Source organism: Protopterus annectens, chromosome 2.part1 (genome assembly GCF_019279795.1).
Source record: "Protopterus annectens isolate FY-2018-M chromosome 2.part1, PAN1.0, whole genome shotgun sequence".
Taxonomy (NCBI): Eukaryota; Metazoa; Chordata; order Ceratodontiformes; family Protopteridae; genus Protopterus; species Protopterus annectens.
The window spans coordinates 1,555,115,497-1,555,127,769 of NC_056729.1; the positions used below are offsets into that span (position 1 = coordinate 1,555,115,497).

Consider the following 12,273-nt stretch of genomic DNA (forward strand, 5'->3'; position numbering starts at 1 on the left):
ACAAAATGTATGATTAGTTATGGATTAGCTTCTTCCAGGTTCTAACCTTGTAAAATGTGGCACCCTTTATAACTTCAAAAGTAACAAAAAAAAAAAGCAAAATGAAAGGATAAAGAACTGTCCTAGTCATGTGAGTAGATCAGGCTGCATGTCTCAGTTTTTTTCTGCATTGCATTCTAGCATAAATGAACTTCTGTAATGAAAATACATACCATCTTCCCTGCTTACAACTTGTACAGCTCACTTGTATTTCATGCAGTGCTGTACTCTCAACATATATTATAAGGTTACTTCAGGAATCCTCAACCATTTAAGTAAATCAATGTTTTCTAACAGATCTTCTACATGCTCCACTTCATTTTCAATGCATACTTTCCTCTTGTACCACGAGGCTTACTCACTTATAAAACACTTCCCAATATATGTTATGAATTGATATGTGACATCTGAGATCTCAACCTTGCCAGTGTTCATTTTTCCTGCTCACTTTAATGGTTTATGGGTGGATACCATGCCTTCATTTAAAATTGTTCTCCTATAAATGTGAACTTTCTCAAGCATGTTCTCCAAAAGTGTCCATGCTATTCTAACAGTGATGGCAATAAGGATGTACAACGGCAATATTCAGATCATACTAAATACTCGTAGTATCATACTAAACACTCGTAGTATCATATATCCAAATCCCAGATAACTTTCTCCACCGTTAAACCACAATATTTTCATATATGACAGGTACTACTGTAATTAATCAAATCAGTACCTGGATGTTTTTGTGATGTCCCACCCTTGATGAGAACCTTCTCAGTTGCAAAAAGGATGCATATAAAAGTACAAAATGAAAGTACAACAGATCAGCAAACCTATACAACTATATGTGTGTTTAAACAGGCAAACAGCTAAATACCATACAAGCTTGCCAAATGAAGCAAAATACATAGCAGTAGGCTATGTTAACAATGACTGAAAGACTTTTAGTCAAAGCTATTTAACAAAATAAGGAATCTTGTTTCAGTCCTCAGTTACTGGACAAATGCAAGTGTTACCATCCCACATTGGTCCTGAACAGTCAGTGGGAAAAGCACAGACAATGACAGGTCACAAATGAAAGGAATTTCATTTTAACTTGGTTGTGAAGCCTGCTAGAGAAATAAAAGACCCCATTTATGTCATTAGGCTGGCATCATGCCAGAACTGAGGCTGTAACAAAGGTGCAATGTGACTTTTACTTAAGCACATCTAACCACTTCACGCCATGGGACTGCCTTAAAATGTGCTAGTGTCATCCACTGCTAAAGCCCCACAACTGACCTGAGTGCTACAGAACTTTGAGTTACAACAGCCCTCATAATAAATGCAGTCAAGCACTTGAAGTGTCTGCACAAAAAGCCGAGTGGCAGTGATGTGCTACAATGTGATGTAAGTGCATTTACAAGGTAATTCACTACCCGAGCAAGAAAAGGTTTGAGTCAGCAGTAAGTAACCCAGTCTCTGTTGTAAATAAAAAAAAAATGGAGCAAATTAATTTCTAGTATGAAACTTGCTATTAACACACAGTCTTTCAGCAAATTTTATTATGTTCGAGTCCCTAAATAAAACAAATCTCAAAAGAGAAAGTTGTTTTCATTAAGGCAAACAATAAGCATAATTTCTGATGACAGAGAAAACACTGACAAGAGGTAGAAGTGCGACTGTAACTTCTGAAAGTGCAGCCGTAGGAAACAGAACATCAAGTTCTGCTCAGTACAGCTTCCTGAAACTGTTGCTTGGTTTTTCTGTGGTGGAAGTACTGTGTGGGTAACGCCCTGAATGCGGTTCTCACTCTGGTTGTGTTTAGTCTGGACTCCCCTTATCAGCGAGACACCCAATGATGCTGGAAAGGAAGCTGATGTCACTTCCTGTTTCTTGTCTTTCTCTCTACATATGTCTCAAATCAGAAAAGCTGCACCCCTCCCTTCCCCATGAGAGATAAGATATTAACTGAAACATGAAGTGCGGTGCAAAAAATACTAAACCCATGGAAAGATTCACATTAAGCGCAAAGTTCCTCTGAAGGTTCTCCCATTAACTGCCTTGACTCAGGAAGTGATGTTATAAATGAACCAAATTCCACTAGCAAGAGTACCCCCTAAATGCATTCCCTTTGTTGGTATGATAGGAATGCCACATGCTAATATATTTCCTTCTTAAAAATGCATATGTAGTTATTCTCAACTGCTCAGTTGAGTTGTACATGCTTTTCCATTCTCTCCGATGAAATTGTAGACAATAATGATGAGTTCAGCTGTGAAGTCAGCTACAGCTGAATTCCAGCAGCCCCTGTTCTTCTCCCACTGATAAAAGCTTTACAGTTCTTACCAGACAACTTTAATGACAGGTAAATCTGATGTTACTCTTGTAAACTGAAAGTCTAACAAAATTCAAACAGACTATTACAGTACTATATGGCACTGCAACAACACTGCAGCTTACTGCATGTACCACTAACAGACTGCTGCCACTTGTGCTGTTACTGAATATACCACTAATAGACTGCTGCCACTTGTGCTGTTACTGCATATACCACTAACAGACTGCTGCCACTTGTGCTGTTACTGCATATACCACTAACAGACTGCTGCCACTTGTGCTGTTACTGCATATACCACTAACAGACTGCTGCCACTTGTGCTGTTACTGCATACACCACTAACTAAAAGACTGCTGCCACTTGTTCTGTTACTGCATATACCACTAACAGACTGCTGCCACTTGTGCTGTTACTGCATACACCACTAACTAAAAGACTGCTGCTACTTTGTTTGCTACTGCACATACCATAAGCTGACTGCTGCCACTTGTGCTGTTACCACTAACTGAGTGCTTCCACCTTTGCTGTTACCACTAACTGAGTGCTTCCACCTTTGCTGTTACAGTACTATATGGTACTGCAACAACACAACACTGCAGCTTACTGCATGTACCACTAACTGACTGTTGCCAGCTGTGCTGTTACTGCACATTTGGTGACTTACTGCACACTGCAGTGGAATCTTCTTTTTAAGTATAATGTGTTTATTCTTGACCCACAAATAAGAATTATATTGCAAATATAACCTTTTGATCCTTGAGATTTAAGTATGGTGGGTCAAAGTTTGCTTGTACCAGATGGTGCCTAACATCCATACTGTTACTGTAAATCATAATGCTTTGTGATTGGGTAGCATGCAGATTGCAGGAGTCTTGCTTCCCAAAGGCTGTTTTTTTTTTATCCAGTGGTTAATGTAACAATGTTAAAATATTTGCTGTGTTTCTTTATAACGTAAGTTTATGAAGGTGAAACAATGTTACTACTGCTTATGTGGATGCCTGTGGGGGTAGGGTGGCTACATTAAACACCAAATTTTACATACTCTTTTCCTTGGTTGAAGAAACTGTGCATGTTAGGGAGCACAAATAGATGCGCTTTCCTAAATCATTATGCCTTGCTGCATTTTTTGTAAAAGTCCTCTTCAGAAACTTTATAATGTTCTTTGTGAATATATTACTCTGAAAAGGGATACACAGGGCTACACAGGTAGAAACCGCACTCTCCAAAGCTAAGAATACAGCATCCATGGGACCAGATGACATCCCAGGCTGTGTACTACATGAACTACAAAATGAACTGGCACCTCACCTACGTGTCATGTTTAATCATAGCCTCACCTCAGGCTTTGCGCCCACTGAGTGGCGCACAGCTACAGTTATCCCACTCCACAAGGGAGGATCCGCCTTGGATCCCGGCAGATGTCATATGCTGGCTGTCTAGGAAAACTCCAGCTGTACTCTGTGGCATATAGTCTGCTCAGTGGCGATCTCTGCTAAACATACGGGGCCATGTTGAACCCTGAGCTGTTGGACATGCTCCACTTGAGGAGGTCCCAGTCCCTCGGAGCCGCACGCTCCGGGGATCTAAACCTTGTCATCACAGTGAACAAAACATGCTGGAGGGATAGGTTCCTGACCCAGAGACTCCCCATACTCTGGAGCAGACTGCCCATACATGTCAAGCACAGCGCCTCATTGGCCCTCTTCAAAAGGAACCTTGATGACTGGATGGGAGATAGGAAATTCACCCCGGGGATCATGTCAGTCGCCCTGCTAGACAGGGGTCCAGAGAAGTAAATATTGTGGGAAGAAATATCCAGGGAATTGTTATGGCTAGGCTTGCATAGGCCCTAGGGCCGATAGCCTAGTACCAACCTATGAACCTATACCACTAACTGACTGCTATCACTTGTGCTGTTACTGCATATACCACTAACAGCATGTTGTCACCTGTGCTACTGCATATACTACTAACAGACTGCTGCCACCTGTCTGTTACTGCACATACCACTAACTAACAGACTGCTGCCACCTGTGCTGTTACTGTAAATACCACTAACCGACTGCTGCCACCTGTGCTGTTACTGCACATATCACTAACAGACTGCTGCCACATGTGCTGTTATTGCACATGCCACTAACAGTCTGCTGTCACTTGTGCTGTTACTGCACATACCACTAACTAACAGACTGCTGCCACCTGTGCTGTTACTGCATATACCACTAACAGACTGCTGCCACATGTGCTGTTACTGCATGTACCATTAACTGACTGCTGCCACATGTGCTGTTACTGCACATACCACTAACTGACTGCTGCCACCTGTGCTGTTACTGTACACACCACTAACAGACTGCTGCCACATGTGCTGTTACTACACATACAACTAACAGACTGCTGCCACATGTGCTGTTAATGCATATGCCACTAACAACCTGCTGTCACTTGTGCTGTTACTGCACATACCACTAACAGACTGCTGCCACATGTGCTTTTAATGCATATACCACTAACAGACTGCTGCCACCTGTGCTGTTACTGTACATACCACTAACAGACTGCTGCCACCTATGCTGTTACTACACATACCACTAACTGACTGCTGCCACCTGTGCTGTTACTGCACATACCGCTAACTAACAGACTGCTGCCACCTGTGCTGTTATTGCACATACCACTAACAGACTGCTGCCACCTGTGCTGTTACTGCACATACCATTAACTAACAGACTGCTGCCACCTGTGCTGTTACTGCATATACCACTAACTGACTGCTGCCACATGTTGTTACTGCATATACCACTAACAGACTGCTGCCACATGTGCTGTTACTGCATATACCACTAACTGACTGCTGCCACCTGTGCTGTTACTGTACATACTACTAACAGACTGCTGCCACCTGTGCTGTTACTACACATACCACTAACAAACTGCTGCCACCTGTGCTGTTACTGCATATACCACTAACTGACTGCTGCTACATGTGCCGTTACTATACATACCACTAACAGACTGCTGCCACCTATGCTGTTACTACACATACCACTAACTAACAGACTGCTGCCACATGTGCTGTTACTGCATATGCAACTAACAGTCTGCTGTCACTTGTGCTGTTACTGCACATACCACTAACTGACTGCTGCCACATGTGCTGTTACTGTATATACCACTATCTAACAGACTGCTGCCACCTGTGCTGTCATAATAGAAGAATCTGAATTTTACAGCCATTTCTAACAGGGCAGAGGTATATTGTTCCACTGCCTGCCTGACGGAGATACCTGGCAGCTTCATAGCAGGTTTGAAACAGCAAACATTGCAGCAGTATATTTTACTTGCAGTTGTGCTTGGATGTGCATACCACTACATTTTGTAATTCTAAGACAGCGAGAGAGTGCAGAAACATGACTTGGAGGCAAATACTGAGCCCTGATATTGATGTCACCCCCCACTGTCAAGCCCAAACAATTCACAAGGTCAGGTACAATATTTGTGACAAAGCTGGGCACCAAAACCTCTGTCTGTGATCAAGTTACTTAACCAACCGAATGCTCGAGGATTACTCCTTGAGAGAGGCACCTGTGCCTAGAACCTTACCTGGCTAAAAAGAAAATGCAGAAGTCAAAGCAACACAAATACATCAGTCCTTGATCATGACCCACCTGAGCAGAATACTTGGCCCGCAGTCTCCCTGCCTCACACCCTTTGTCACACACTCGAATCTGTCTTGCCTGTTCTAACTCTCGCTTTAGTCGTATTCGTGATTCGTTAGCCTCCTTCATCTTCTTTTCATTCTCTGCCCGGAGACGCTCAATCTCTTTCCGTAAGTTGCGTTTTGCTTCTGTTGCTTCTCTTAGTTTCTCTTTCTTAGCTACTCGCAAAAATTCCAGCTCCTGTAAAAAATACCAAAACAACTTAAAATAACTAAATATCGTTACCATGCAAAAGAAACTGGTAAGACCATATGCTTGCTTGCAAAATTTCATTCAATGAGCAGTGGTTGGTCGTAATTTACTTATGGCTCTTACAGCAGACGGGTGAGGAAAAAGCTTTATTAATAAACAATGCATTATATTATTATTTATAATAAAAATCTAACACAAATATGAGCAGCAAACATTAAACAGTGCCCTGATCTTCCTCGGTTACCATAGTTACTTCATACAGTCAGAGAATTTGTGCATATGAATGTGCAAGTTTATGTGGGTTCAGTGTATTTCATAGGTTCATCATATGTTCATTACATTGAATGTTTATAAGTATACTTTTTTTATAGAAATGCTAATTAATCTTGTTTGCTTTGCAGGATCACCAGTGAGGAGTGGGATTTTGCACTTTCTTCACTGTTTTGCAATCTTGGGTATGGTATATATAATTAGCAGGGGGGTGTGTGTGGGGGGGTATAGCCCCTCCCACAAGGGAGTGCATTATTTTATTTTATTTTTTTCAGTTTAATGAGTTTTGACCATTTGTGGTTAATGTTGTGTATGGGAATTTACTGGGGCAGCACAATGCACAGTACAAATGGGGTTAATGAGCTGACATATACAATGAGAAGCTTACAATGAAGCTAGGGGACCACTTCAAAAAAGAGTCAAACTTCATTTTAAAAACTGTTGGCAGTATTGATTCCAACTGTACTGCTACGGGGTTTCATATTCAACTACCTTCTGACCTAAATTCAGTCTCCTCATGGCACCAGAAACTCACAGTTGACTATACTGCCAAAGGTTTCTATATTCAAGGAACGTCTGAGAAAAAAAATCACCGTCATCAAGGCACAGGAAAATCACAGACACTACCTAATGAAAATGTCACTGATAACCTGTCATCCTGACTGGCAGATGCCACTAAGATTTCTGACCGAAGTTCTGAAGTCCCTGGCTAGTATAAGGGACACAAGGCACAGTGGAATACAGGTAATGCTGTCTGAAAGGGACAGCCACCCCAAGTCAGAGGCCCAGTGATGCACAGCATGAAGGTACGCATCTGTAGCACACCTTAGAATTTTACTGTATGCTCTAAATTAACTCACAAAACATGACTGCATTCGATTCATTACTGCTTAGATGCATGCGATACCATTTGCAGAGACTACTAAGAAGCAGATTTACATCCTTTTCTTCCTATTACACCTACACATGCCTATGGATAATTCTGAGTGACAAATCTACCTGTTGTATGACTCCGGCATGTAGGAGTAAACTGGGAGATGGGAGAAAACCTAAATGAACGTAGAAAGAACATACATACACCACATATAAAGCAATCCCATACAGAAATGAACCACAGAGCCTCTGTGAGGTGAAAATGCTAGTCACTACACCACTGTGCCACCTTACGACTACACTGATAAAGAAGGGACTGTGCAATACTTTGCCTCACGGCCATGCTAAGACACTCCATCTGCCTATAAAGAACACGTCCTTGGTTGAAAACTGTCTTCACAGTGGTATGCTAAGTTACTTTGCTTGCTTTAACAGCACATACTGCTACAGCAACTCTTTTCTACCAAGCATACACACTTTAGCATGCAGAAGGCGCCTTATATTGAGCACTGGACATTTCTGCAATTCACACAGCTGCTCCATTTGTTCTGAAAGTGCTCACAATGAGTTTACATAACAGGAATCCAGAAGTGATACCTTTGTTCTGAAACTATCTCACGAAAGAAAACATTTAAAAAGACTGAAAGACACAGGCAGACAAAGGGATATCCCCCAAGGCCCCCCTTCCTTCTAGTTTCATTTCTCAGCATGGTCATTATTAATTTATCTGCCAGCAGGTTGTTTCTAAACTCTGCTGTTCCCACAACTGCAGTGCATACATTGGCATATTTATTTATCTGCTAGAAAAGGATGTCACAACACCAAAGTAAGGTAGGCATCAGGACTCCCCAGCTTTTCTGTGAAGAGTTGTTTTATTATCCTTCACAGCTATGCAGTACAAAAACTTCTCATGCCTGTAAACATACACTTCATTAGGTTAGCTCATGCCTTCACAGCAAGTTATGAGAACACAAGTCTAGCTACAAATGAAAGTAAATAAATGCATATATTCATAAATAAAATATGATGCTACAGTATAAAGTATCATGATCTGTATGCAGTAATGATACATGAACATTCACGAACTGTGACACAGGGCATCCTGGTACAGCTTCTTTTTCCTGGAGATCCCAGATATGTCCCCTAGACCACGGCTACAAGGCTGTTATGCTGCACTTACTTAGTCAGAATCTTTACAAAGGACAGTAACAACAAGTGGCCATGTCAGCACATGTGACACCTGCACATGTACATCACATGCTGGATGCTAATCACTTCCCCTTTCATCAGATGAGGCCTCTGAGAAGTGTGGTCTCCACTAGAGGCTGAGCAGACTGCAATACAGTCCATAACCTCCCACCACGGTAAAACAGCTGGCTGCTTTTGTCTTCAACTTTCCACTACAACCCCACTGGTCAACTCTTATGGCACAGTGGTTCTGTTTACAAACCTAGGTCACTGATAACATGGAAAGGCACACTGCCTCAGTGCCAGTGGCTTGGCTTAGTGCCAAAAGAGCACTTCATGTCTAGATTTTGGTAATGTAGAATTGCAGTACATTTTATTAGGGTTTGTATAATATCATGCTATATTGCAGTCCCCTTTGGGCCCACATAATATGGTGACCCAGTATAAACTACTATTTCTTTTGCAGCAGAGTGCCATTACTCAACCTGTCATCAATTAGATTATGTTTGGTACAAACATATACAGCAGGGCTCGTATAATGGCAGCACAGTATAACCAATCCAGATCAGTGTCACATGCCAATATAGTGAAACTGTTGTTTTCAGGGCACAGAGAGATAAACGTCTGAATATGCTTCAGCTGACAAACATTTAACTAGCTGACACAGAGGAGTTGAATGGACAGTGTTGGAAGTGAGTGACAGACATAGCTTGTCCCACACAGGAGGAACAGCATTCTTTCCTAACATCAAAGACTGAAGAAATACTAATTTCATGAACTCTGATCATTCCCTGACCAAGGAAAGGGGTTTATTACTGTATAAGAAACACAAAAACATTTGCAGAAATTAAAAAAGAGGAAGACTGATGGTTGCCTGGACTGCGGTGGTGGTGCTGCGGTAGCACTGTCGCCTCACAGTAAGACGTTGTCCTGTTCGATTCTCAGCTAGAGCGTCTTCTGTGTGGAGATGTATGTGAATGGGCGTACCTTCGTTGAAGGTTGTGCGACAGGGCCAGCAACTTGGCATGTAAAAATCTACTGCCAATCCTTAGCGGACTGGAGTTCCGCTGTGGCGACCCCTAACCGGGAAAAGCCGAAAGACACAACAACAACTGATGGTTGCCTCTCACTACAGGAGTCCTCACTGGGAAAAGGCCCACAGGTGTACTCTGTAGACATAGGAACTGACAGGCATACATGACGTGGCAGTCATGTAAAATGCATACAGCATTTACTCCACAATGTTACTTAATGACACTAATTAGGCTGTGCATTTATTCTAATTTACATTTTATTTTCTAACAAAACACCTGTATCCTTTTTCAGTAATGAGAGTTACTCCTATATCTCTGCTAAGCTGTGCTCATTAGTGTGGAACTACAAATTTACAAAATGCTTGCTTTGCTTATGTGCATCTCCACATACTCTCATCTCACCTGCTGAAGATTTCTCTTGGCTTGTAAAGCTGCACTGAGCTTCTCTTCCTGCTTGACTCTCATCCGTACAACCTCATGCAAAAACTTTTCCTTGGCTTCCTTTCCATCAAGACCGCCATCCAAGACTTGCCTAAGGTGTTCAAGTTCGGACTCTAACCCACTGCTGCAATAAGGTTCTGCTGATGCAGGCACGTCTGACACACTGCTGGATGAGGCCGAGGGTTGCACACCTGGTGAGCTCACATCCTTTGCAGAGCTGGAAGAAGTGAAGGATGGGGACGAAAGGGACGAAAGTGATGATGTGACTGGAAAAAAATAGGAATACCAATTACTATGGCAATTACATGAAATTAATATATACTGTATCACATGATTACCAAACAATCCATTCATACATCAATGCATTCTTCTGATACCTCCTGCTTTAACCTATCAAGGGTCACAAGAGCTAAAGTCTGTCCTGGCAAGTAACATTCCTAAGGCAGAAAACCAGTTCTGTATGACAGGCCAGTCTGTCACAGACAACCTATTCAGTCAGTTGTACATCCAGCCAATTCAAAAAAGAAATTAAAAAACTGGATGGAGCTCAAAATGACTACTGAGTTAAAATCAAGATTCTGTGTCATATGCTGTTTAGCTATTTGTGATAAATTAACCAGTTCTAACAGACTTGAAGGCTGCTGGAAATGGAGGTACATACATGGCATTCTTCAATCCAGTCCTGATGGACCTGCTACACATTCATAAAACAAACTGCATTAGAATTACAGATCTGAGGACTAAAGGATGGGAAACAATAAATTCACCCCTGGCTTGTCACCTGTGGCCCTTACGGACAGGGGCAGTTTGTAGATGCCCTAAATCACAGGCTTATCCAAAGCCATTCTAGCCAGTGGGCATTGATAACTGGGAACACTGGGGCATGAATGGCTAGAGTGAATAAGGTTCTAGGGCTATTAGCCTAGTAACCTCCTATGATCCTATGAGGCATTCATAACAGAACAGGAAAATGCCTTACTTCACTTGATACTCAAAAAAAGAAGGAAAATCAACTATCTGCAGATTATCACCTTACATTTTCATAGAATTCTATTACTACTATGATCTGTTAATGAGATGCTTCTTGTGGTCTAGGGTTGGATTCCTGCAGCCTCCATTTACCTACTTTGTGACTCTAAGCAAGTCACTTAACCAGACAGTGTTCCAAGGCTGAGTCTGAAAAGGTCCATGTTGATCAATGCTTTACAGTGGTTTACAAATACAAACAAATATGTAAACTACATCAAGGAACAAAGTTATGTCTGTGTGTGTGTGCGTGTTGGGGGGTTGATGGTGTGCTGTGATGATTTTTTTAGTAAATCCTAAAAAAACACAGCAGGACAAAATTATATTTAACACTGATCACAAACAGCATAACACAGGAAAAATCTTGGTACAGCAACATGAATCTGTACCTCAGCACAGGCATGTGGTTCCACCGTCTGATATTAGTCAAGATGGGAATTACACTTTTTGAGAAGGACATTTTGAAAAGGTTTACAGAGAGTCTAGTGAATGGCACAATACTTCTGTTAAATTAATGTTCATCTACTATTGTTCATTCTTGAAACCAAGAAAAAAAGATAACCCACTTAAGTGGAATCTCGATGTTAAAGGTATCTGATAACACAAAATAAATGGATATATAAAATCTGTATGCACTGCAACTAACACAGTCATTAATTTTACCAGCTTTACTCATACTCTGTATATATTTATATACTTATTTGCTTAAACACATGGCTTTTTCCCAGCCTAGAGTGAGCTTAAAAATCTTTCAGATGAGTCATCAACTAATAAACTCTAACTTGCTAAAAAAAAAAAATATGCAAAACCCATTTATCTTACTCTGCAACACAGATATATATATATACACAAACACATGCATGCACGTGCGCGCGCGCACACACACACACACACACACACACACACACACACACACACACACACACACACACACACACACACACACACACAGTCTTCTGAGCCAACAGTTTTAAAACTCCCGATCTAGAATAAGAAATTTAATTTAGACTGCTACACTAACATGAATCAACAATTAAAAATTAAGAAATCCTACCAGTTTGTGTAATCCAGCCCCTAAATATGTACAAAAATAAGTTTCAGTTCACTAACAACAGACCCTACAACACTCTTGCTTGCTGTAGCGAGCTCACCTATGAGGAAGACACTGCATTGTTAGCAC

At 41.4% G+C, this 12,273-nt stretch overlaps 1 protein-coding gene across 2 annotated transcripts in view; it reads right to left on the bottom strand.

Moving 5' to 3' along the window:
* The window catches only part of SKI (SKI proto-oncogene), a 290,736-nt gene that overhangs the window by 10,488 nt on the left and 267,975 nt on the right, over positions 1 to 12,273 (bottom strand). For both annotated transcript variants that reach the window (XM_044063006.1, XM_044063005.1), the window contains exons 5-6: positions 10,029 to 10,333; positions 6,019 to 6,249 (exon numbers count right to left, since the gene is read on the bottom strand). In XM_044063006.1, coding sequence (XP_043918941.1) covers positions 6,019 to 6,249; positions 10,029 to 10,333 — 536 coding nt within the window. The remainder of the gene's footprint in view (positions 1 to 6,018; positions 6,250 to 10,028; positions 10,334 to 12,273) is intronic.